General features: G+C 41.7%; 2 protein-coding genes across 2 annotated transcripts in view; both read left to right on the top strand.

Annotated features, from left to right (window-relative positions):
- Window positions 1–22280, top strand: part of ASCC1 (activating signal cointegrator 1 complex subunit 1) — a 47176-nt gene extending 24896 nt beyond the window's left edge. The window contains 3 exon segments of the mRNA XM_077822017.1: window positions 104–228; window positions 1691–1770; window positions 21261–22280. Coding sequence (XP_077678143.1) covers window positions 104–228; window positions 1691–1770; window positions 21261–21377 — 322 coding nt within the window. The 3' untranslated portion in view covers window positions 21378–22280.
- A 4160-nt stretch (window positions 22281–26440) lies between these two features.
- Window positions 26441–27164, top strand: part of SPOCK2 (SPARC (osteonectin), cwcv and kazal like domains proteoglycan 2) — a 61375-nt gene continuing 60651 nt past the window's right edge. Inside the window, exon 1 of the mRNA XM_077822015.1 lies at window positions 26441–26620. Within this exon, the coding sequence (XP_077678141.1) occupies window positions 26441–26620 (180 nt within the window). The remainder of the gene's footprint in view (window positions 26621–27164) is intronic.

The raw sequence follows: 27164 nt of genomic DNA, 5'->3' as shown, positions 1-27164 counted from the left end.
CTTCTGGACAAGAGAGTAAAAGTGGACAAAAAAGCTTTTTTTTTTCCTCTTGGCTTTGTAATGTCCTATTTCTCCTTCCCCCTCCCCCCCTCAACCTTCCTAGATTACAGCTAATAGCTGATAGACTCATGGAGCAATTTGTGACCTCTGGGCTGATGATGAAGGAATGGGATAGGGTGAAACTGCATGCTACCATAATGAACACTCTCTTCAGGAAAGACCCAAATGGTGAGTATCTTTAGAACCCTTCTGGAAAATCTGAACTACAGTAGTACCACTGAACAGGAAGTGCTGCGTTCCCTGGTATTGTGTGTCTAGATATTGCTGCGGTTCACTTCATAGCACTCATTGGCTCTGGGCCAAAAGATAATTGGTTCAAGTCCTACACTCACCGTTGCATTCAAGTGCATTAATAGTAGGTGTGCTGCATTATTAGAGGTGTTGACCTTCGATGAGAAGTTAAACTATGGCCCTATATAATCATCTCTAGAGGAGACGTTAAAGATTTCATATAACTTTTGAAAATAGTTCTGTTGTTTTCATCAATATTCTTTCTTGTTAAATGAAGTTCTGCTGTCCAAGGCTGAATATGAGCTATTGCTGAGTGCCTAATGTCTGCTATTTCTGCCAAAACAGTGTCTGCACTGGCAGTCTGTAACGTATTTCTTATCTAACTCATTATTTTATAAAGCTCTCTAAGATGGTTTGCGTATGGAAGATGCTATGTAGTAAAATCAGACCATGGGGTGTCAATTGGGCATTGAAAATTAGTGGAGTGGTTTTTTTTTTTTTGGTTTTTTTGGACAGTTTTGGCCTTAATCTTCCTGTGCCTGAGTTCACCAGCTGTAAAATGAGGATAGTAATACCACCTGTTCTCAGACAGGTGTTTTGATGATAAATTCATTAATGTTTGTGAAGTACTCAGATACTGTGGTAGAAGCACCATAGAAATGCCTTTGAGGAGACGAATAATTTTGTAGTCAGTGCAGCGGGGTTTGGATGGTCTCTTAGGTGAGACCTTGGAACATGCATTGAATGTTGTGGATAAAAAGAAATATTGAATAACTGTCCTTTCACTGAATGAGGCAGAGAGGTCTTATGGAAAAAATAGCACGTGATCACGTACTTAAAGACTGTATTATTGTCCATACACACAAGGTTGTAGTTCCTAACTTTTCTGGACATCACTACAACTTTAATGTTTTGTTTTGTGTGTTTTATTTTTATATGTATAGGTGTGTGCGTGCGAGAGAGAGTATATTGTGTGTGATACATTTTAAAAAAAAATGTAAAAAGTGCAGGGAAATTTCTCAGAGACCAATCCAGATTTTCTAGATGCTGTCAAGAATGTGCTTTGCATTACGATCATATACTCAGTAAGGTACTCTTTGGTATCCCAGGAGATGCATGAGTTTGTCATTGCTGAATTTCTGACAGGCCAGAGAAATTGGAATCTGCTTTCCCTGACTGATTCTATTACATTGTGCTGTCAGCCATACAAAATCCTCACAACAATATTTGTGATTTGGGGTGTTTCCTTTTCAAATTAAATTGCAAATTTTGCTCACATAAAAATGCAGTGAGACTTGTGTACTAAATGTTTTATTAACTGAATACATAGACTTTAGGGGGGAAAAGACAGTGAAAAGTATCATCCCATCTGAAGTTCTCGCTTGTGACTTTTTCACAGTTGAAGAGAAAAATAATGCAACTACAGGCAAATCATCTTTGAAGGAACGGGAGACATTTGATGGCCGAAATATACTGAAGGTCAGTGTTAAATGGTCATTGTGACTTAGCTGGGTTGTGGTATTGTATATCCAAAATAAGGTGAAACGTCACTTAAACTGTGTGTGTGTGTTGTGCCCTTGATCTCCAGGGGAAAAATCTGTTTTAAAAATAAACAAATCTAGGTAACTAAGAATTGGAAGTATTATGGTATTTATACACGCCTTCTTAAGGCCAGTGAGATTTTAGAACAAAGAAGCATGCATGTGGAAAAGATACTTAATAGGCATCAGTGTTGTGGTTTACAGTAACAATGTTTACCCCTAGAGACTTGCACCATATTTTTCCATAGGTCAGAATAAAAAATGACTTTGTTGCTCTTGTTGTAGTCACTAGTTAATACTCCCATCAATTAAACCAGTAGTCACATCATACATTTTTATCATGATTTTTTTCTTAAAAAAATAAACATCCAAGATTGGAATAGCTGGGGGAGGTCTTAAATCAGGTTTGAGAGCATTGGCAGTAATCTGAGAGAGTCCAGGACTGGCATACCAGACAATGCAGATTTTATCCAATGAAACCCGCAACAGTGGGACGACGCTGTGGCCTTAGGTTTTAGGTAGGCATCAAGACACATCAAGGGACTTGTGGGCATATGAGGAGGAAGAGCTACTGGGAAATCATAGCAGTGTTTTTGTTTTGCAGGATCAGTGTATAATTTCATAGATGTTGGTGTTAAATTGTTGGTTTAATGAGTGGTGGCTTAAAGACCAGGAGGGGAGTTGTCCTCTCATGTATCTTCATCCCAGATGGCTGAGGAAAAAGGGACAGTAAATGAAGTAAAGCTACCATCCGTCCAAAAATGTTGTTGTGAATATTGCATCATGACTCAGCGTTGCCTTATATTGAAGTGGCATACATTGAGGCAATAAGAACACAACCATTGCACTGCTCTTAATGTGATCTAAGATTGAGGTGGGCTCCCAAAATCCTAAAGCTGGATCTAAAAACAGAGGCTCCTGCATGTCGGAAGTGAGGTGTACTGGCATGTCCAAGGGGGAAACTTCCAAGGTACGAGGCCACATTATGCCTAGCTCAAACCACTATTCCCAGTCCTTCATTACATAAACATTAAATTTGTCCTCAAATTTTTATGAGAGAGAGAATCAAACTATCCTTTTTTTTTTTTTTTTACATTTTATCCAAAAAAACCTCAGTGCTTTTTAAGGAATAAAAGATGCTCCTTCTGCTGGCCCCACAATTTATAGATTGCTGCACCACTGCGTCTTAGGGACTGTCTGCTCCAGTGATGTATGGTATGTAAAAGCAGGGAAACCCATCTGGTCTACCACAAATGTCTATTTCTCATTCTACTGCACTCTGAAATATGAGACAATGTCTTTTTAAAACTCCCAATTGATTTGTACTGTTTTAGCCAAAAGAGCTACTGGCTGTTGGAGCATGAAAAGACTGCTGATAACTACTTCAAAGCAAGCCTTGTTGTGAGAAGTGCTCTCATTCTCCTCTACCTCCATCACATTCCTGAACTTGGTCACTTAATATTTCCCTTTTGTCAGCCACGTGCCCGTAGCAACTTCTGTTGGCACTAATTCATAATATGACTCGTAATGGGCTGGAGGCTTTTCGATAGAGCCCTGCCAGAACCAGCCATCGATCTAGTGATGCATTCCAACTCGACCTTGCAGGGATGTGCTGATTTTCTTCCCTCATCCCCACTTCCCTCATTTCATATACATTATTTACACTCTTCTCCTCAGGAGGTTGCCCTTTTGCAAAGTGGCTTCATTAACTTCTGAAATAGGATCTGAATGATAGGCTAATGATTGATATACTGCCACTGCTCATGCTGGTATTCCAGGGCTATTCTGTTGTCCAAGTGCAGTGTGCTGTACAAACTTTCTCTTTTCCATACACCCTAAACTTAATCCTCAAGCATTCTCTGAAATTATTTGGTTTTGATAGCATTGTTTTCATAAAGGAAGTTGGTAAGCAGAGTGGGGAAATAATACTATAGACATGAGCTAAATCATCACATTGGAAAACTGAGTTTTATTCTACCCATCCTAGTTCTCATTGTGCAAACAATACCACAGCACTGTTCATCATAAATGACAGACTTTGTTTGGTAGAAGCCAAAGACTGGAGTGTCAAGGGATACTGCAGCTCTGGATTGTGGTTCATTGTCACAGTCATAGGGAGACTTAGGACATGAATGGCAGGGGTAATGCAAGTCAAGGTTGATGTGTGTGCTTGCAAAGAACTTACCTACCTCTAGCTAGTGTATTTAATCTTACTTCCTGAGGAAATATTTGACTGTCTGTACCCCTGTATTCACCCCGGCACACTATTGTAAATAATCTTTGTACAAAGTATGCCTTGTAAGGTGTCTTTTGAAAACTCAGAATTTGCTGGTCAGTAGTGTCCTGATAAAATGTGTGGCAGCATATGTAAAGTTATAAGATTCTACTGTATGGTGTTACTAAGACTTGTTTCAAGTCTGGGGAGTGTCCAGACCAGCTCGTCAGAGACAGAGGGCAAGCTGACACCTCAGCCAGGTGTAAACAAGGTCAAATGGGCCATCACCTGTTAAGTGGCTATTTATTGGCAGGAAAGGGGATATGGGCAAAAAATCTCCATCTTAGGGCACTTCGACACTTAAAAGCTGTATCGGCGCAGCTGCACCGATGCAGCTGTGTTGCTGCAAGACTCTTATGTAGATGCTCTAAGCTGACAAGAGAGAGTTCCCCCATCAACATGGTAAAACCACCTCCCCAAGATGTTCTCCTGCTGACATAGTGCTGTCTACACAGGGAGGGGGTTAGATCAGTATAACTACGTTGCTCAAAGGTGTGGATTTTTCAACCCCCTGAGAGATGTAGTTCTACCGATATAGGTCTATAGTGTTGACCAGACCTTAGCAAAGAAACAGCATAGGGCTCCTGTCCAGGGAGACTGCCTGGCACACTGCTCCCAGCTGGAGAAGCTTCTCAAAAAGAAAAGGGAGAGGGCTATAAAAAGAAAGGGGAGACAACCCAAAAGGTCCCTCCCTTTCTCTCTGCCCACAGCATTCATGACACCTGAAGACAAAGGAAGCAGCATTGGAGTAGGAAAGGGATCCTGACTGAATGTAGTTCAGTCAGTAGAACTATTGAAACATGTGGTGTGAGAGAAACTGCTTGGAATTTACACTAGTTCTGTTAGGCATTAGTTGAATTTTATGTTTATTTTCCTTGTAACCAGTTCTGACTTTTATGCCTCGTTACATGTGTTCACTTAAAATCTGTCTCTTTGTAGTTACTAAAAACTTGTTTTGTTTGTTTTTATCTAATCCAGTGTGCTTGAATTGAAGTGTTTGGGAAAATCCATTTGGGATACAGTATTTGTGCATATCGTTTGTTAACAAAATGATGGACTTTATGTGAACTTTTATTGTCCAGGAGAAAGCAGAGCAGTACAAGACGCACATTTCGGGGGGGGAGGGAGGGAGAGGGATATCTAGGACTGGGAATGTGTTGGTGTCACACTGCAGTGTAGTTCAAGAGTGTCTGGCTGCAGCACTCCTACAAGATAGCTGGGAGTGACGTACATGCAGGAAGCTGTGTGTGAACAGACCAGGAGTAGTGACTTCAGCAGCAAAGCAGTGTAAAGGGCACACCACATTAAAGGGTTGAGGTGACGCAGCTGTTAATCAGTCTAGATTGTACCCTGGGCATGTCATGATAGTAATAATTTAAAACATTGTTTTCCCACCAGTTTTTGGAGAGTTAAACATATCACTCTTAGCATTAATAAGGATTAGCAGAGTCAGTACCATCCTACCCTAAACAGAGAATAGATCTCTTAGAATGAGTGATAAACACCCATTTTTTCATGGTTTGTGTGTACAAAAACAACTTCTGTATTTTCCACAGTATGCATCCGATGAAGTGAGCTGTAGCTTACGAAAGCTTATGCTCAAATAAATTGGTTAGTCTCTAAGGTGCCACAAGTACTCCTTTTCTTTTTGCGAATACGGCTGTTACTCTGAAACCTGTCATTTGGAAAACAGTTACTTCCATTTTGAAAAACATTTTAATGAAAAAGGCTCCCCACTCTAATTGATGCCAAGAGCCCAGTTTGAAAAACATTGGTCTGCCCAATAGCCTAGTGTTTAATGCCCTGTACTGACATGCTAGATACCCAGGCTTTATTCCTGTTCAGTCTGTTACGCTTAAAGGTAGTAGATGGTTTCATATGGAATACCTTGCATTACCTCATAGAGAAAACCTTCAGCAGCTACTTGTGGTTGACAGCTCTGGAAGGAGTTAAGTTCAGCCCTTTTTGATTGGGAGAATGATGCTGAGATAAATACTAAATTCTAAATAAAAATGGAATTTTTGGCCAGACATGTTCAGCAAGCAACACACACAAGGTCCAAGCACTAAAGTGCTGAAATTGTTCAAAGTCAGTAAACATGCAAAGACCGTGTTGGTCTTTGGTGGCATAAATCTGGTCAGAAAGCAGACCATAACGTAGTTTAAGAAGATCAAACATGCAAATATATAATGGGTATAATTTGCTAGTACATCTGAAATAAAGAAGGTCCAAGATAGGATGGAAAAACATCCGGATTCTTGTTGGATGAGAATTGAGTGGTTTTTTGTTTTGTTGGTTGGGGTAGTGGTAATAAAGGAAAAAGAAAAGGAGTACTTGTGGCACCTTAGAGACTAACCAATTTATTTGAGCATGAGCTTTCGTGAGCTACAGCTCACTTCATCGGATAAAGGAGCAATTGTAGTTATCTTTAAAGAAGATGGAAACTAACTTGGGGTAAGTAAATAGATTAACCTTGACATATATATTATATTTCTGTTGCGTATTAATAGGTACATAGGCGAAAAATCAAAAGGACAGTTGGGATGCAGGTGTGAAAAATCAGCTGAACCTCATCAGAAAAATTAATCTCTAAAAAGAGTAAAAGAAAATAAATAGATAATGGAAACTACTAACCAATTAGTTTAATGGTTAATCTCTGTCATGGGTAACATATTTGAAGTTATGATAAAGAAGGTTAGCCTTGTGGTTGAGGCACCAGCTGGGATTCAACAGGAATAGATTCAGTTCCTGCCACAGACTTCCTATGTGACGTTGGGCAAGTCAGGAAATGAGAGATTTAGTATCTGTAAAGAGTGTAATAATCCTCCCTTTTCTCACACTGATTGTCTTCTCTGTTTATTATTTGTATTACCAAAGTGGCCAGGAGTCAGTCATGGATTGTAAGTAGGGCTGTCAAGTGATTAAAAAAATTAATTGTGATTAATTGGGCTGTTAATAATAGAATACAATTTTTAAATATTTTTGGATGTTTTCTACATTTTCAGATATATTGATTTCAATAACACAGAATACAAAGTGTACGGTGCTCACTTTATATTTTTATTACAAATATTTGCACTTTAAAAAACAAAAGAAATAGTATTTTTCAATTCACCTAATACAAATACTGTAATGCAATCCTTTCATGATAAAGTTGAACTTACAAATGTAGAATTGTGTACAAAAAATAACTGCATTCAAAAATAAAACAATCTAAAATTTTATAGCCTACAAGTGTACTAAGTCCTACGTCAGCCAGTCACTTAGACAAACAAGTTTGGTTACAATTTGCAGGAGATAATACTCCCTGCTTCTTGTTTACAATGTCACCTGAAAGTGAAAACAGGCGTTCGCATGGCACTGTTGTAGCCAGTGTCGCACGGTATTTATGTGCCAGATGCGCTAAAGATTCATATGTCCCTTCATGCTTCAACCACCATTCCAGAGGACATGCAGCTATGCTGATGATGGATTGTGCTCGATAACAATCCAAAGCAGAGCGGTCCGACCCATGTTCATTTTCATCATCTGAATCAGATGCCACCAGCAGAAAGTTGATTTTCTTTTTTGGTGGTTCGGGTTCTGTAGTTTCTGCATGTGAGTGTTGCTCTTTTAAGACTTCTGATAGCAGGCTTCACACCTTGACCCTCTCAGATTTTGGAAGGCACTTCAGATTCTTAAACCTTGGGTGGAGTGCTGTAGCTATTTTTAGAAATCTCACATTGGTACCTTCTTTCCATTTTTCAAATCTGCTGTGAAAGTTCTTAAAACGAACATGTGCTGGGTCATCAGCCAAGACTGCTATAACATGAAATATATGGCAGAATGCTGCTAAAACAGAGAAGGAGACATACTATTCTCCCTCAAGGAGTTCAGTCACAAACTTGATTAACACATTATTTTTTTAATGGGCATCATCAGCATTGAAGCATGTCCTCTGGAATGGTGGCTGAAGCATGAAGGGGCATACAATTGTTTAGCGTATCTAACACATAAATACCTTGCAACGCTGGCTACAAAAGTGCCATGCGAACGCCTGTTCTAACTTTCAGGTGACATTGTAAATAAGAAGCAGGCATCATTATCTCCTGTAAATGTAAACAAACTTGTTTCTCTTAGTGATTGGCTGAACAAGAAGTAGGACTGAGTGGACTTATAGGCTCTAAAGTTTTACATTGTTTGTTTTGTTTTTGAGTGTAGTTTAAAAAAAAATTTACATTTGTAAGTTACACTTTCACCGTAAAGATTGCAGTACAGTACTCATATAAGGTGAATTGAAAAATACTGTTTCTCTTATTGTTTTTACAGTGTAAATATTTGTAATAAAAAATATAGTGAGCACTGTACATTTTGTATTCTGTTATAGTAGAAATTGATATATTTGAAAATGTAGAAAAACATCCAAAAATATTTTAATACATTTCAGTTGGCATTCTACTGTTTACAGTGTGATTAATTGCAATTTATTTTTTTTAATCGCAGTTACTTTTTTTGAGTTAACTGCAATTAATCAACAGCCCTAATTGTAAGGTCTTCTGGGCAAGGACTTTCTCTTATTGTTTATACAGTACCAAGTGCGGGGAGGCCCTGATCTCAGTTGGGGCCTGTAGGTTCTGCTGTTATACAGCTGATTAAATAGTATGTTAAGGGGCTGCATCTGCCTACACTTGATGGGGGAAAAAAAGATGTTTATTGAGTGATAAACAAGAACTAATGAAAAACAAATCTTGCAAAGTGAATGTGACCGTATTCTCTGTTATAATTTTATGTTGGTGGCCAAGAATGTGCAGTGGACATAATATGGAGTATTTGGATTTCATTAAGGCATTGAATATAGTATCCACATTTAAAAAATAAACAAATTATTATGAGAGAGGAAAAATAACTGCCTAGATAAAAATACAATAACATGGATTAACAGCTCCCTGACTGACTGTGAATAGAATAATCATTAATAGTACCACCTCCAGATAGGGAATGTTTTTCATGGTGTTCCACAGCAATCAGTGTTTGGACCTATACTGTTTAGCTGTTTTATTAATGATCTTGAGGAAATAGACTCTGTTTCAAGTTAAATTTACAGACAATACAAAATCAAAGGGATAGGAAATATACATAAGGAGTCATCAATTCCTTGCGGAACAGTCAGAAAAGATTAGAGATTTTTCATTGCAGTCAGCAAGATGATACACTATATAAATAAATCCAAAGTAATACATTTGGGGGAAAATGATAACCAGTATAAAATAAGAGAGAACTATTTAGAAAGTTTTGAATCATAAAAAGACAGGATAAGAGAGAAACTGAACAGAAACCTGTAATGCAGCATTATTGTAAGGGGGGAGGGGGGAGCTAGTGCTTTCTCAAGTATGTTTAAAGAAGAATCAAAAGCAAAATTTCAAAGATGGTAATTCCACTTTGCGGAATACAGAATATTCAGTTCTGATCCTTGCATTATTTAAAGGATACTAAAATGCTATACTAGATTTGAAAAGGGCAATTAGAATGACACTATGATTGGAGGACCGTTTTGAAGATGAGACTGAAGATCAACTTTTATACTATCTGGGAAAAGAGATTAAATGGACATCACTGTATAAATACTTTCATTGAAATAACATCCGTGAAGAAAGAGGCTTATACACATCATCTGAGTATGGCAAAACAAGGAGTGGAAAATGAGAATTCATACTAGGCATTCAGAAAAAATTTCATTTGTTAGAGTTCTCAGTCATTAAAGTAGACCAAAGAAGTCATCACTGGAAGTATTCAGAAAAGCAGAGACAAGTCACGTGAGGGGAAACTATAATGGATGAAGGTTGTACTAGCTAGCCTGAGTGGTCTTTTTTAGCTTTGCTATGTGATTTGATGACCGTGTGTCAGTAGACTAGGTACCTGACTTTCAGAGTTGCTGAGCACCCTCTACTTCTGTTGACATTAGTTGGAGTTGAGAATGCGCCGCAATTCTGAAAATCAAGCTCTAGGAATTCAGTAGCTCTCCTTCCTGTTTCTTCTTCTCCTTGCCCATTTCCTCCTTGTTACTCCAGTGGACGTCCCATCTTTTAGTTTCCCTGAAATCACTATTCTGCCATAGACAGCAATCACCAACTTCACCTCTTTGGTGTTCAGAAGATGGTTTTCACCAGTAACTGTCAAGAGTTGAATTAAAATGGTTCCTTTGTAGAATACAGAGACATAGTGTTGAAGTACATGAGAAAGAACAAGTGGATTAGGGAAGGGAGGTGGTTTATCCAAAAAGCAGCTGGGTCCATTTGTATTATAATTTCCTGAGTGTGTATGAATTAACTCAGTGGTTCCTAAGCTGTACTCTGTGGACCACTCATGGTCTGAGTAGAGCTGGCTGATCATATGCTGGTGGCAGTTACTCCTTGTTTCCAGTTGCTTCTATGGGCATCCAGCCTCTTCATTGGAAAAATAAGCATAAACAATTACGGAAGCTGCTGGAAATTAGTCAGCCTAGCTGCATATAAGCATGTGCTGTAGTATGTACTGCATGGGGCCACAAGGATGTTGCACAGTTCTTGATTAGGAGGAGAGGTGGGCTGCAGGTGACCTCTGTTGGTCATAGGTGGGACACGCTTTGGAAATTAATAAGTTAATTCAGGAGTTGTGAAACTTTTTCCAAAGACATGTTCAACCCTGTATCCACCAGTTCTTTGTATAGTAGACTTTAGAAAGTTAGCAACCTGTAAATGTGCAAAAGTTTGGTGTTTTCAAAAATAACTAGTAATTCAGTTAATTCTGATACATACTTGTATTTATTTGTTGGTTTGCAAAGTGCTTTTCACCATAGCAGCTAGGCCTTATTTATATAGCTGAAGTGCATTTATTTTATAAACTGAGGGAGAAGAAAAAGAACTGGAAGCTAAAACAAATATCTTGCATTGTTCCCTTAACACTACAAGATTTGTGCTGTGAAGGAGAGTCAATTCCCAAGGGAAAGGCCTCCACTGAGAGAGCCTGTCAGCTAGCCCCAAAAAGTCTTGCCTTAAGAAACAACAGCAAGCACCTACCAGATTAATTGAACTGTCATGATGGAGTATGTCTTCCTGACTACCTTCCCATTGCCCTTAGCTTATGTATCACATGCTCATTGTTGATGTAGTCATCCCACAATTTCACAATGAACTGTGATTTCATAGAACAGCAGTTGAGGAGAAGGAACCATCTGTTATATTTCCAACCAACCTGTGAATTTTTCACATCTACCAGATACCAAAACATAACTGGGAGATAAATAGAGCCTGAAGTAGGTTTTTGTTTTTTTTTAAAAAGTAAATGGTAAGAAGAAGGTCCTAAATTGCTGTCAGTAATCTTTGGCCTCTCTGTGAACCAGACTCAGTCCTCAGCTGTTCTAGTAATGGTTGTGGTGGAAGCAGCAAAAGAGTTGTTTACAGGCCCCCAGTTCTGGAGATGGTTCTATGCTGACTGCTTTAAGCTATATCAGCCCCTGTAACAGCCCTAAATCCCCTGCATGCAAGCTGTGGATCACTGAAGTCCTGGAGTACTACAACCACATCCTCCTCAAGCTGGGGCGGGAAGGGAGGTGGCATTAATTTAAGTGTTAATTAGGAGGCAGATCCTCTGCATAGCTTTGAAAAAAATCTCAATCTTAAAGCTGTATTTAGACACCTAAAATAAATGGCTTGTTTTTCAAAAGTGCAGAACATGCCGCAGGTCCCATAGACTTCAGCAGGTGCTGTTGGTGCTGAACGTTTTCGAAAACTCATTCGTTCATGTATCTAAATATTGGCTTTGTACCTGGATTTAAAATGTTGGCTACTATATTATCTGTACCTACAGTGTGTTTATGTATTTTGGGATTGTTGCATGAAATTTGTGCAAAACACCCAATGTTATATAGTTCTTTCTTATTTTATAGCAAATATTTATTTTTGTTTTTGTATTTGCTTTACTTTGATTCAATAAAAGAAAACTTAAAAAAAATCACATGCAGTCCACAAATTCAACCCCCCCCTTCATAATAAGTAATGATAACTTTCCAGTAAGAACTGATTACATGTTTAGTGCTTTTAAAAGCCAAAGCATAGCTGACTTAAGAGGTTGATTTTAATTTTGTTTCCTTTTATTTAAGAAAATATATAAGTAGTTTTGTTTTGCATTGTGGTTTACACTGAGACTTTTTTAAAAGCTCAATTGTAATAATTTCATGTTTTATTTGCTTTGTTGCAAAACCAGTTAATAGAATTGAGAGAAAAATGAATGATGAATTTTTGGTAAATTATGGTGTTTGTATTTTGCATTGTATATTAATTGAGAAAATCGAGAATGGATCATTTGAATTTTTATGATGCTAGACCAGTGGTTCTCAAACTTTTGTGCTGGTGACCCCTTTCACATAGCAAGCCTCTGAGTATGATTTCCCCCCCCCCCATAAATTAAAACCACTTTTTAATATATTTAATACCATTATAAATGCTGGAGGCAAAACAGGGTTTGGGGTGGAGGCTGACAGCTCATGACCCCCCATATATATAACCTCGCGACACCCTGAGGGGTACTGACCCCCAGTTTGAGAACCCCTGTCCTAGACATTCTACCACAGAGAAGTCCATATTGCTTCATTGTATCTGTGATAAAATATGTACAGGCATATCTTCTGCAGCCCCTTCAGAAATCTAGGATGCAAGAAATAACATTTAAGGGTTGTTCATCACCTTATCAAGAGCATAAGGGTTACACTGCACGTCAGTGGGGCAGAGAGAGTGGGGTACAGCCAGATATGTGTGCTTGCAGAACAAAACCAATGATCCAAATATCTATCTGACATGTTCTTTGTCTTTCTGATTTTGAATCCCTGGTGTGGGGTATGTGCTTGTGAAGGTAAAATGCTTCCCTCTCTTCCACTCCCAGTAATTTTTTTTCTGTGCTTGCTGTGGAACTCCTCTGGAGCACATCTTAATCATAAAACACCTGTGCAATAATTAAATGTTTTGTTCATCATCTGGCTGGAATGCCTTAAGCCATTAAAAGGGAGCAGCTTTCGAGTTTTGACAGAAGGTGGTGTGCATTATAAGGAGCTGCCTCTCTGGATCAGCACCTGTCTGCCTGCTCTTTCTGCAGTCCTTCTACATTATTGCTGGAAAGCTTCCAAACATCATTAAACCTCTGTCAGATAATCATGGGGGTAACAGAGCCCGGAGTGAATAATAACCAGAGTAAAATCATTTTTGGCTCTGAAATGCTTCAGAAAACATATTTTGAATGTGAAAATAGAAAGCTGTTAATTGAACAAACTTCCGAGAATTTGACATGTTGCCAGGTTGTATGTTTGGTTGCAAGTTTGTATCTTTTCTTCCATGTGCTAATAGAGAATTTTTAACTTCTAGAGCAGGAGTGGCCAAACTTACTGACCCTCCGAGCTGTGTACAATAATCTTGAGAAGTTCAAGAGCCTCGAGACATCCACAACCTGCTCTGCGGAGAGCAGTGCTACTGGGGCATGGGGCTAAAGCTCTTTGACAATGCCCTTCCCCCGCTCCGCTCCCTGCAGGGAAGAATCCCCTAGTCCCACCACCCCGCCACAGGGCAGAAGCTCCAAACTCTGCCCCCCCCCCCCCGTCTGGTAGGGGGAGAGTGGAGGGGTACATAGTGGGCTCAGCAAGCTGCACTTAACTGTAAAAGAGCCACATGCGGCTCACGAGCCAGAGTTTGGCCACACCTATTCTAGAGGTGTTGAAATTTAGTTTTGGTCACAAATGAAATGAATTTGGCTTTCTCTCAGCATAGTCTTTAAGGGGCATTTGCCCAAAATTAATTACTATTGGCAAATTCTTCTCTAGACAAACCTTTGCTAGGAACAGCAGGGGCACAACACAGAAGTAAGAAGCATTGGCAAATCTGTTTTGGGTGTTCCAAGTGGAAAAGGTGAGTGATGCAAATTAGGATTGAGGTGCATTAGACAGCTCAATGAGGGCCCAGAACTGGAATAGCAGGGTGTTTACATAAAACACTTGAGGTTCACTAGCAGAGCTGTGTGGGGACAGATGGCAAAGTAGAAGCCAGGTGCTTTGTAAAGGTGTACTGCATTTAGAGCTGTCTGATGCACACATTCATGAACTCTAAAATTGACCTCCACTTTTATAAATCATTTTTGTCCGGAGTGATTTTGCCATCAGTCACTTTGATCTACTTGTCCTTCCGCTCTTTCTTGGTACCAGTATCAGTTGTGTCAAGGGGAAGAATGTATCCTTACTACCTTTGCTGAATTGTATCCTTTGGTTGGTGGGGAGACATACCGAGTTAAGTGTCCTATCCTCTCTAGTCTATACTGGTATCAGACTTCTGGTTTAGCCAAATTCTTCGGAGTGATGAATGATGATACTTTGCTCTTCTCTAGCATATTCCAGCACAAGCTATAAAAATACTATACAAACATTAATTAAATTATACAGTACTCCTGTGAGACAGACAAGTGGCATTTGGCAGACTGATGGTCTGAAGTATGGAGAGACCCCGATTTGCCCAAAGACCCCCAGAAAGTGCCTTCTGATCGCTCTACTTCAGTTAACTTGCGGAGCATCCTTTTTCTTCTAGGAAACCATCCATCCTTGTGTGTAGACCTCTGTCCTGGAGTGGACTTTGAAACAGCTGTGGGTGGATTAAAAATTAATGAATAGGTTGCTTTATGCTGTTATCTCAGATTTTAGAGGGGTTGTATTCATTTTAAGAGATGCCACTGGATCTTCTCTGCAATTTAGTGGGCTGGATAATGTGTTTCTTTCTTTTTCTTTCTTTTTTTTTTTTTGGGAAGTGCCTCCCTAACCTACTGCTATTTTTCAGAGATAGGAGAGATTTTATTTCATCTAAGTTTAGATTTTTCTAGTTTTAAAGGCCACTATCACTGGGCTCCTGTACCTCACTTACCTGGCACTGCTTGAGGTGTCCCCAGAGAGAGGTATGGTGAGTATACAGTTCCGAACACAATTTCTGTTCTCCCAGCTTCTCTGAAAATTGATATGGGACCGAACCTTTTGCACTGACCAGCCAGATGCTTTGGTGAAATCTGGGGTTGCTAACAACCTCTCCCCCTAACACACACACAACCAACCCCTAAAGCTCTTGAGGATGGTGAACTTCCGCCACAGAATTCTGCTTGGCTAGTTGTGTGTGTTTATAATCAGGCAAGCAGATTACCATGCAGGTGAATGTCTGTCTGTTCTGCTGCTTGCCAGCATCACACCTGTTAGTACCTTGGATCTTGTCTTTTTAATTCTATTTTGGTTTTCAATGATTCTTTCATATACTCGAATGCAGTTTCTGATCAGGACCAGCCAAGTAGCAGATGTGGTTGGGGAAGTTGGTGGCTGCTGTCACAGTATGCAAAGCAGCTGACCCTTTCTGTCTGTAAACCCTCCTTTTGAGCTTGAATTTGATATCCTAGCATAAGCAGTCTCTGCACGTCTCTGTTACCTGACATTTCTGTCCACTGATTCCCAGCACTGTGCCTTGTGTGTGCAAAGTGCTGGTTTGCTAACTGCATGCTGCATTTCAGAATTTCATTTTTGAAAGAGTTGCACACCAGCAGGGATAGAGCAAAGTCATCCTAGTACACTGCATACATGTATTTCACTAAGCAATCTTAACAAATGTGCAGCACCTGCATACTGGAGAGAAAAGAGATTGCTGTATTATCCTCCCATCTACCAGGTAGGCATTTGATTATTATTATTTTTTTATATGTACTGGCCACTACCCCTTACTCCTCTGCTTCCCAAAAGAGAGAGTTCATGTTTTTGGTACTTGCTTCAGGTTGAAACACTTGAGCCTATCATATCCATGAAAAAGGAAGCTATTTTTTTAGGGTAATCGGTCACAGGCTAGTGACCTAATATGCCTCCGCTATGCTGCAGTGCTGATTCACCAGGGACAGTTTTGTATGGTTAATCTACAATAGCCCTACCCTAAGGCAGTACTGATGTGGCTGGAGTTCGCAGCAGACTGATCTCCCTGCAGACTATGATGTGTGTGCATTTTATCCAGTGATAATGCAGCTCTTTGATGGTAGTTTTTAACTGCAAGGCATTGCAGTGAGTTGTTCGTTTGGCATTTTGAGTATTGAGACTCTCAGGAGAACTACTTGGACACTGATTTTGGTCATGCCACTTGAGGCAAAGCAAAGCTTTCAGATTTATCAGTAATCCTGACAATAGCAGCAAAATCCAGGCTAAGCAGCTGAAAGTGCAATCCTAAAAGATTACATGAAGGAAGTTTTAAATACCATTGCTTCCTTTCCTGCTCTTGCCTTTTGTCCTTCTGCCACCCATTGCCTCTTCAGACAAATCCATTAATATTTCTCATATTTGTTGCACCTGTGGTAGATGATTTGCCAGCACAAACTGATACTTTTATTCCCTCTCTGAATAAATGGAGCTGAAGTGCTTTGCTGCTGTCTTTGTGGCTTTGCTCTGTGATTTACCACTGCTGTTCCAAGGCTTGAAAACAGAGGTACCAACTTATTCTGGGAAGGTTGTTTAGAGAGGAAACCACAGGACATAAGTAGTATGGTGATGAGTGCTTTACAAATGCGTAAGATAAGGCACTGAAAAGTAATGTGGGCACAGTTATATTTCATCTTGAAATGTTACTCGTTTGATTGTATTTTTGCAATAAGTAATTGTGTGTTTTTAAAAATGCAGAAAAAAATTCACCTATTTTTGATGGCCTGCTTCAACTTACAGCCTCTTTAAAAAGGATACTGTTGAGGTTTGGACTGAAGTTTGTCGTAACATTTTTGCTTACGTTTGCAGTGTTTAATTGTGTGTGTGGGGTTACCAAAACAAATACTTCAGTGTTCCATCCTTGTTTATAAAATGACTGCCAGCACTCCTGGGGCACCCTGCAGTGTAATCTGTGCATAGTAGCGGGGAATGAACCTCTGGACAGGAATAGTTTATTTTTAAACTTCCAACAGGAGCGTCTAACAGTGGTTGCCAACCAGTAGATCGCAATCTCCGGCAGCAGTGCAGTGTGGATAGACAGGTGGCAATGCTACCCAGGATTAGTATTTGTGGACTCTAATGGCTTCTGTCATTGGGACCCTGAGGGAGTGAGGAAGTGTCAGTAAAAGTGTAGAAGTCTTGAAATAAGGCAGGAAAAATGGCTATGGTTGTCCTTGCAGCATGTTTACTTTGAGAATGTACAGCTTTATTACTAAGGCTGTCTACACTAACACTTTTGTCGGTATAACTTAAGTTGCTCACGGGTGTGAAAAAAACACCCCCTTGAGCGACATAAGTTTCACTGACAGAAGCACCAGTGTGGACAGCACTATGCTGGTGGGAGACGCTCTCCAGCCAACAGAGCTACCACCGCTTGTTGAGAGTGGTTTAATTATGTTGATGGAGAGCTCTCTCCTTACAGCATAAAGCAGCTGCACAGGAGATCTTACAGTGGTGCAGTTGCATCAGTACAGCTGTGTCACTGAAAGGTCTCTAGTGTAGACATGGCCTAAAACTCAGGAGTTTCAGCAGTGTTATCCCTGGGGAAAACACACCCACCACACACCTGTCTCTTCTTAAAAAAAAAAAAAAAAAAAAAAAAGCCAAGGGAGGAGAAGCTCTTCACCTCTTACATCGTATGAATGGAAAGCCTCTGATCTTACTGACAAGATGTCTGATGTTACTCAAGAAATTTTTTTTCATTAATGCTGCCACTTATTATTCTGAGACTTAGAAACAAAACCAAACTGCTATATTGAAAGATTGCAGAAGTAATTATTTTGAAAGGATTGCTATTCTAAACTGTTTTGTGTATGGATTTGATTTCAGTGAATTGCTGTTGGGACTGGACCGCCCCAACATGTAACTTTATTATTTATTTGCAAAGTTCATGGAATTCTGAGTATATTATTTTTCCCACAAATATAAATGCTTCAGTTTTCTCTTTACAAATCACTTAAAATGCCAGCATGTCTGGATTCACAAGAACCTTACAGCAATCTCTGTTGTGTAAGCAATGATAGGGCGATCATTTTTGTTGTGGAAGCAGATTTGTGTTCCCTTTTTCCAAGGAAGAGGGTTATAAGGACCAGTAGGAGGGGAATAAACTGTATGAACATCTTGACAGATTTGAGAGTTTTAAAGTTTTCTTATGGTTGGTAGATTTCAGGTCAGTTGACACTGAGCCTGGTCTGGAGATGTAATGAAAATTATTCTTCAGAGCAATCAAAGCAAAAAAAAAAGAGAGAGAAAATCATTTTACCTTCACTAATGCTTGTCTGAGACACTGTGGTCCTCTGTGCTCTAATGTGAACTTCAGAAGCTTCTGGGAACGTACTTAGTCTCTAAGGTGCCAAAAGATTAACAAATTTATTTGAGCATAAGCTTTCGTGAGCTACAGCTCAAGCTTATGCTCAAGCAAATTTGTTAGTCTCTAAGGTGCCACAAGTACTCCTTTTCTTTTTGCGGATACAGACTAACACGGCTGCTACTCTGATACTTAATCTTTATAATTGTATAGAATGGGGTTTGGGCTTTCTTAGTCATTTCTCATCTTTCATGCCTCCTACTGTTTAGATACTTTATTAAAATATCTCATTTTAAATGGTGTATGTGCTCCGTTAGAGCTACAGCTGCATTTCAGTTACATTCCTGCTAGCTGAGCTATATCCACCCAGTCCTCAAAACTCCATACAGCACGAGAGGAGGAGATGACAAAAATTATGAATAGGAAAAGCGTTTCTCCTCAACTCGAGTAATAGACCTCAGCAGATTCCTCCACTGAGGTGGATAAATAGGTGAAAGAGCTGAAATTGAGCTTGCCCAAGGATCTAGACAGGAAGAGTACTTAGCACTTGGGAAATTTGGGTTTTGGGAGTGACCTCTCATTCCAGTTCTCAGGGGGGCTAGAAGCATCGCAGGAGTGATCCTCCTAGATAATGGAGGAAACTTGACTAATGCACTGCTTGGAAAAGCAGCTCTCTTCCATGCAAATGGATTGGGCAGTGAGGGGGAGGGCAGAACTCATTAGAAAAAAAGAGTACCTAGGTATGAAGAAATGGGTGACAATCCTAAAGTCCATCTCCTTATACTGACTTGAATTTCTGCCTTAGTTAGAAGCAAAATCTGCCCCCTTCCTTACTCATGTTTACAAGAATGCAGTGACCAGTACTGTGGGAGAGCCTCCTGCCAGGAAATAAATCTGAGAGATCCCCATCAGCAGGGCAACTGGTTTCTGTCAATGCGAAGTGCATTCTTGTAATTACCTTTTGGTGACTTACAACCAGTTTCTCTAACCCAATAGGATTATGAATGATGAATTTGGTAATTCCACCACTAAATCCCTGTTAGAAGTAAATTGGCAGTGGGTTCTAATTAGATGTATACTAGATTCTAAAAGAAGAGAACAGAATTAATAAATGGAGGTAAAATGTTTTAACAGTTACTAATTTAAAAGAATAGGTCATGGGCAAATGTTATGAAGATCACCATGAACTGGTTGATTGGTAATGGGGGACACAGCCTTTGTCATGTTGGTCACTGTTTTGAATCTATCCCATGCTGGTAGTGAGAGTAAGCAAAAAGTTACTATGTAATAGTTTGGTGACTATGAATAAATTGCTAGTCTTAGTCCAGTTCCTAGTGGACGAGTGTCCAGACAAACTGGTATTTTCATACAGAGGTGCAGAGAGATGTATTAGCCATGATGACTCAACTGTCTTCTACTGCTGGAGCTGATGCATCCAGGCCACAGCTCGAGCACTCTGCTGGTGCAGCATTGGGGGGGAGCTTTCACTAGTTCTCCTGTGGATAAATAGGGAATTTCCATCTCCAAAGCTAGTAATCGAGCAGCTTTCACTAGAGCTAAATTCACTTTAAAATAAAATCAAGACTTGTCTCATGAGCATTTCCAGTAGTGTTTTTTGTTTTTTACAGAAAGGGGTATTTGCAATGTCAGACCAATTTGTCAAAGCCAGTAATAGAAGTAAATTGTATAAATCAGTGCTGGGGAGACCTGCATGCATTTTGGAAAGGGGAAAGTGCATCCTCGTAGATGCACTAGATCTTGGGTTTAAGATGATTACATATGGAAAAATCAATGCATCATTGGCCCTAAAAGGGCAGGCTTTAATGAACAGAGTGTTTCCTAGCCATTAATGTCTGCATGTTCCATAATGGCAGGAAGAGCTGTGTGGCTGTCTTGAGGCAGTGTTTACAGGGACAGATAAAATTCAATAGGGGACAGTCGGAATGAGGGTTTGTAAGTTCCCCCGGGGTAGGGAGACCATACCATTCAGGCCCTTGATGACCCTCAGCATTGGAACATTAAAATGAGTTTGAAAGTAGGATTTTTATTGGAAAGCTTTCCTAAGGCATCACTGGTATTTTAAGGTAGAGTAATTTCCTACATCTTAATGGAATGGGAAAAGCACTTTATACTTCAACATGATGCATTTCCAAGCAGTATTGCTTGAACTTTCCAATAATTAATTCTGATGTCACTTTTGTGCGTGACTCATAAATGGCATTAATTACTGGAGTGGCTCCCTCATGAACTGTGTTGGCTTTTTTTCCCCTTTGCTCTTGAAAGTCTTTGAATAAAGAGGGACTCAGTGATTTGGGGTTTAATGTTAGGATAAAGAGCCTTCCACCTTGTGTACAAATATGAATTTGGACCAGACTGGCCACAAACATTGCCTTCTGAGGACTGTTTGACTCATGTGAATGATCTAGTCTCAATCCAGTTTCCTGTGGACATTGCAAAACCAATTGTAGTTATCCCAGACTGGCCCCCTTGTTGGTGATCTCCACTAAGGATTGGAATAGGCCTGGAGGCTGAATTAATTTCTCCTATCTAATGGTGTGGTCCCTCTAGTTCATGGCTGAGACAAATGGATGAGGTCGGGTGGTGAAAACTTGCTACTAAACTGTTTGTACTACAGGAATTCAGTTTCCTGAACTTTATCTGGCATCCTCAACAAAGGCTAATCTCACTTTCTATTAAAAAAACCACACTCTTCTGAAGAATCATTCTAAATGCAAAACAAATACAGAAGTAGAGCTAAATGTCAGAAGAGACTTTCCAAGGTTGATTTTTACAGGCAGGTCTGAAAACATGCCTCAGTTTGTTCTGTTTGGACATTCCTTATGGGTTCTAACTCCTCTCTTTCAGATCTTTGAGAATTTCTACTTTGGAGAACTGCAGCTGAATTCAGTCCATCTTTCTCAGAGGTTCTCCACAGACAGCTCGGGTTACTACGCTACATCTGGGCAGCTCACTTTCTCCTGAAATAAAAACTCAGCTGCTCCAACAGATCTGCTGTGCCCCTAGAATTGCAGAATTGTAAAGGGGTTACATTAATTTTGGAGCCTCAAATATGAACAGAGATCTCTTCTAAGGATTCTACAAAGACTGGGATGCCATGTTATGTCTTCAAAGAACCATGCACAATCCGCGACATTGCATTTTCTTGGTGGAACTCTCTTGCAGTCCTTCCTACAAATATCCCCATCTCCCCATCCTCTCAAAAAGCTCTGGCCTCATACCTCCACCTCACACAGCTTTTTCATTTCCCTTAACACTTCTGGTTTACAGGTTTCTTCCGCTTGGAAGCTAGCTGGCATCTTTAGGATAAAGGGTCATTGTCAGCTAACCTTTTATATGCAGTTTTCTCGTTTTTATCAGATGTTTGGTGCCATCTTACAAGTTTACAGAAATAACATGCATTTCTCTTCAGTTTTTTTTCCCTCTAGCAAATATTTGTCTATCCCAGTCTCCCTCTTCAGCCTTCTTTGTAATGGAGCAGAAGACATGTCTTCGTTTTGTTTACTTCACTAGTTCAAAGCCCAGTGAAGTCAGTGGAAAGACTCGTATTGAAATCAGTGGTCTTTGGATCAGGCCTTATATGAACAGGAATGTTGCATGTTCCTGTTTACATTTGTCACTAAACTGCTTGTTGTAGACTCGCAGAGGGTGCACACCCGGCTTTCTGGGTGTCGCACCAAATCTTGAGAATTTTGTTTTTAAATGAGCAACTGTAACTCTCAAAATAAATGTTTAAAATCCAGAAGAGTTTCCCCAGACTGTAAGATAACAATGTTAAGGCAAGTCATTACTTGAGGCCCAAACAGTTTGACAGTGTTTCTGTAACATTTGTGATGTTAATAACCAAATAAATTCCTTTCAAAAACAGTGTTTAACTCCTGTTGCATTAATAAAGCTATCATAAATTATTTTTTGTAAACTTTTTGCACTTGTATTAATAAACCATTTGCAATAAACGCAGTGAGAACTGTTTTAAGCAGTCATTCCTCAGACTGTCAAAAATCTGTTTATTGTAAATGATTTTCTGATAAAGGAGCAAAATTATTACAGTTGGCGATACTTCGAGACAATATCTTAAGACAATTTGCTTAAACAGTGCTGCTTTGTTGTAAAGGTTTTATTTCATGTTAAATAAACATGAATCATCCTGGGGATCATCCTTCTGAATTCAGTAATAGTGGCAACATAGTCCTCCCCCCCCACCCCCAGGAAAGTTTAAAAATGGATGATCCTGGTTTCTTCATTTTGTATCCAAAACATTCCTTTTGCTCAGAAAATCAGTTTTAATATTCACGCATTAGTCTGAAGCTATCCTGTACTCTATTTTAATAGGCTATTTCCCTCCAGCTCTCTTCCCATGCTGCCCAATGCCATTGCACGCTTATTCTCTGGTGGGAAGAGCCTTTTCGAAAAACACCCTTAATGCTGCTTAGCAATGCTGCTTACACACATTTGGGACCTGTAAGATGCTGAGAGCTCTCCACTCCTGTTGGTTTCAGCTTTCAGCACCTCTCAAGAAATAGATCTCAGGATCAGGCTGTTAGTCTTCCACCCAAAAGTACAGACTAGATTTTCTTTTTGCGGTAGAAAGATGTACATATAAAAGCTTCTTAGCATGTTTTATTTTTTAACATCTGTAACCAAGAAGCTGTTTATGCACTTAGCAATACACGTCAAACTAAATATTCAAGCTCTAAAGGACACTGAGTACTATTTTTATTCCTCTTTATATGCAATTCCCTCTTAGAAGCTTAACTATAAAATTTTCTTTCCAACTAGTTTTGCCCTTTAATATTGATTTTTTTTTCTTGCTGTTTTTCCTTATTGAGATCATCATTAATTACTCCTGAGGGCATTCTGTGCCAAAAAATTAAATTCTGAGCACAGTATTTTAAAATTATGCAAGTTTTATTTGTCAATAAATAAATGCAGAGGCTCCAGCATGGCAGTGGGGAGCACAGGCCACTGGCTGTACGAAGGTGAGAGAACCCTTCAGCCTCCCACTCCCCACCCATGGGACATGGATTCAGTGGTGAGGCTGCACCCGACTCTGACATAGCACAAGGCCTGGGCCTGCCCTAGAAATACCCTAGGGCCCTCTACCTTTGTGCCAGGCACACCAGGTGCAGGGCAGGTAGGCTCAACCAGGCAGGATCCAAGTATGGAGGGGCTTATTGTGGGGGGGATCCAGGTGTGGGACAATTTGGGTGCAGGCAGCTCAGTGGGGGGGGGGGCTTTGGTGTGGGGGGATCTGAATGCACAGAGGCTCATTGGGGGGAGTTCCAAGTACAGGGGCAATGGGACTCTGCGGGGGCTTCCAAGTGACTGGTTGGGGCTCAGTGGAGGGGTCTGGGTGTGAGGGTGCCAGCAGAGCAGTCTGGGTACTCGGGGAGTGGGGCTTGGTGGGGTGGGGGTCTGGGTGCCACTTGTTGAGGGTCGCTGGGATGGGGGGTCTGGATGTGGGGGTTCAGGGGTATGGGGCTCATTTGGGTGGGGTTTTAAGTGCAGGGAGCTCAGTGTTGGGGGTCTGGGTGCAGGGGGCTCCAGATGCAGGAGTTGAGGTTCAATGGGGTGGGGTTTGGGTATGGAGGGCTAAGGGGGTTCTGCGTGAGGCTTGGTGGGGGAGTCTGGGTATGGGAAGCCTGGATACATGGGAGTTGGGCGGATGGGGGAGCAGGTCTCTATACAGGGACCCCTCCCCCCACAGTTGAGGAGTGATGCGGACAGGAAGCAGGGGAGGATGGTGAGCTTCCTGCAGCTGGGGGAGGTTTGGGGGGGGTGGGTCTGACACAGCCCCAGACACCCCTTGCAGGGGAACAGGAAATCCCATTCTCTCCTGCCTCCAACCCAGCCAGGACTAGCAGCTGATCCCGGCTCAGGGTAGGAGCCACTGGCTGGGGTGTCCCCAGCCCTGCAGTGATTTACCTCTCCTCATGATGAAGTGAGCTGTAGTTCACAAAAGCTTATGCTCAAATAAATTGGTTAGTCTCTAAGGTGCCCCAAGTCCTCCTTTTCTTTTTGCAAATACAGACTAACACGGCTGTTACTCTGAAACCTGTCATATTGAAATCAGTGGGACTAGCACATAGTAAGGTACTACTTTCCATGAGCAAGGGTGGCAGGATATGGTTCTTTGTGCACAAATACTGTATCGAGTGAGCAGAACTGTAGAAGGGCCATTAATGGCTGTGTTTGTACAGGTCCTTTAAGTTCTGTTTCGGTTTACATTCAAGGGAGAGTTAAAAGAATGTTAGTCTGTTTTCCCTTCTGCAGATTGTCTTTAGTATTGTTAATTTCTAGACTGAAAGCCAAGAATTTCTTTGAAATCTGAATCTGGTCCTGTGTGATCAACATGTTTTGTGCCTCCAGAATTTTTGGCTCCTATTTGCTTTACAGTTGATGTAAACATCTATTATTCCTCTCTCTTATGGGGAAGAAAAATCAATTCCCAGCAGACATTCCAAGAGTGTAGCCCTTTAAAGGGATGCTGTCCTCTTGAAAATCACATTTGTCTGAACATGTTGTAGCTAGTATTGTGACAAATAACACCTACCATTACTATAAATGAAGTTACTAAAAACATTTTTTCTCTTTTAGCCATTGATTTCTTGGTGCATTTGACAGCACTTTTCACAGTCCGTCAGACCCTAGTTCTACAGTGAGGTTTGGGTTGGTGAACTTCTACAAAACCCTACTGACTTCAACGGGGCTCTGGGCTGCAGCTGGGGGTGAGGGGCTGCTGGCATAGAGCTGATTGCAGGATCTGGGCCCTACTTAGACTCCAATAGTGCCTAAGCAGGCTGAACTATTTAAGGGGGCGTTCTGCCAGAAATGGGAATTGATATAGATCAGTGGTGGTCCCTGGACTCTCCAGCTTTCCAAAGCGCACAGCACCTCCATTTAAAATGTTTAGGGGTCTGCAACTGAAAAGGGTTGAAAATCACTGATACGGATAATCAGTTTTTAAAACCCAGTTGACCGTGTCCTTCAGAAACAGCACAACCCAACTCCTCCCCTCCAGAGCTTCATCCCCTTTCAAAAGTTTACTTTTAAAACAAATCCCCCGCAGAGCCCCACCCCATCTAGGGCGCCCAGCCCCGCTGTTCACGTTCCTGTTCGGCAGCCACTTTGCACGTTCCAAGGACCGATCGCTACATAGGAAGCGGCGAGCCTCGTTCTTCTCCTGGCCCGGGGGCAGAGAGCCAGGCTCGCCTCTTGCAGCCTCAGAGGACGGGCTCTGCCGCAGGCCCTTTGCCTACAGCATGATCCAGGCACCGCCGCGGGGGACGTGCCTGGGGCTCCGGGGCAGGAGACAGGGGCAGCGCTGCCCCCGCTGAAAACCCCGCTCCATGGAAATCCGTGCAACAGCTCGGCTTGCTGCGGCCGGGCCGGCTCCGCTCCGCTCCGGCGGCCCGGGGAAGGGACGCGGCCAGAGGCTGGTTTGGTGCCCGGGGTGTGCCCCCGCCGGGCTGTCAGCACCACGCACCCGGCCCCGCAGCTCTTCCCAGGGACCCCGCCCGGATCAGGCTCTGAGCCCGGTTCGCTGGGCTAGCGGGAGCCGCAGCCCGTCCGCGCCCCCCTGCTCCGGGCTGCAGCGGCAGCTGGAGGCGCCTCCCCAGGGTCTGTGTCGCGCCCGGCCGCTGCCCCGCTCACGGGGCTCGCGCTGCCCTGCCCACCCCCACCCCCACCCTTGTGCGCGGGGCTCGTGACCGCGCTGCCCTGCCTTTCTCCGCTCTCGAGACTCGCGTTGAAAGCCTATCCCGTAGCTTCTGGGTGGGTTCCTGTTTAACAGGTATGATGTCAAGTGTGATGCTGATGCTACAGGGACTGAGCCAGCCTCTTTTGGCGCAGACTCTGTCATCCTAGCTGTGCTTCTAGCTCGGGGTTTCAGGGGAGGGCATCTCATAATCAGGTCACACTCCACTGAGGAGCCACCGTCCAGCTCTCCCTAAACCGGGAGACCAGAGGGGCAGGAGACAAATAATCGCTTTGCGAGAGGTGGAGGGAAAAAAAGACCGAGATCAGAGATGAGAGCCCCAGGCTGCTGTCTGGTGCCGCTGTTGCTGTTGGCTGTCGCCTTGGCGGAAGGGGACAGCAAAGGGGGGAAAGACGGAGAACATCCAGGCAATTTTATGGAGGACGAGCAATGGCTGTCTTCCATTTCTCAGTACAGCGGCAAGATCAAACACTGGAACCGCTTTCGAGACGTGAGTCTACAGCCTAAAACTAACCGAAAACCGTACAGCCTGAGGTTCCGCCCTAGAGGAGGGGAGGGGAGGCGAGGCCGTTGAAAACCAAAAAAGGGGGTGCTGCAGGGAAACCTGTGCGAAGGAGCTGCTGCTGAGAGCACTGCAATCTCTACTCTCAATGGATCTGTAAAATATATGGGGCTTCCCTGGTTGTTATTATGGGGGGGAGGGGGAAGAGATTTAAATACAACAGGGCAGGCTTCGAAAACCCAGGGAGCTGAGCAAGTACTAAGCGCAATTTGCCTGTGGAAAAATTTAAATGCTTTCATTTGCAAACCTGTTTAATTTTGTATTAGCTAGAAACCAGCAGGCATCGGGGAGATGGAAGCCGGAACAGTGCGTGCACAAGCTAGGCAGTAGCAGCACCTGATTGCATTAGATTGCACGGGGGTAGGGCGAGCTGGGATGAACGTGGTAACTCCCTTTGCAAACGTTGGCCTTTAATTAGAGGGAAGGGGAGGCATTTGTTGCACGGAGCAGCTTTGCAGCGAGGGCAGCTCGC

The sequence above is a fragment of the Eretmochelys imbricata genome, chromosome 7 (assembly GCF_965152235.1).
Source record: "Eretmochelys imbricata isolate rEreImb1 chromosome 7, rEreImb1.hap1, whole genome shotgun sequence".
Taxonomy (NCBI): Eukaryota; Metazoa; Chordata; order Testudines; family Cheloniidae; genus Eretmochelys; species Eretmochelys imbricata.
The sequence above is the reverse complement of the archived record's forward strand: the minus strand, read 5'-3'. Positions and strand labels throughout refer to the sequence as shown.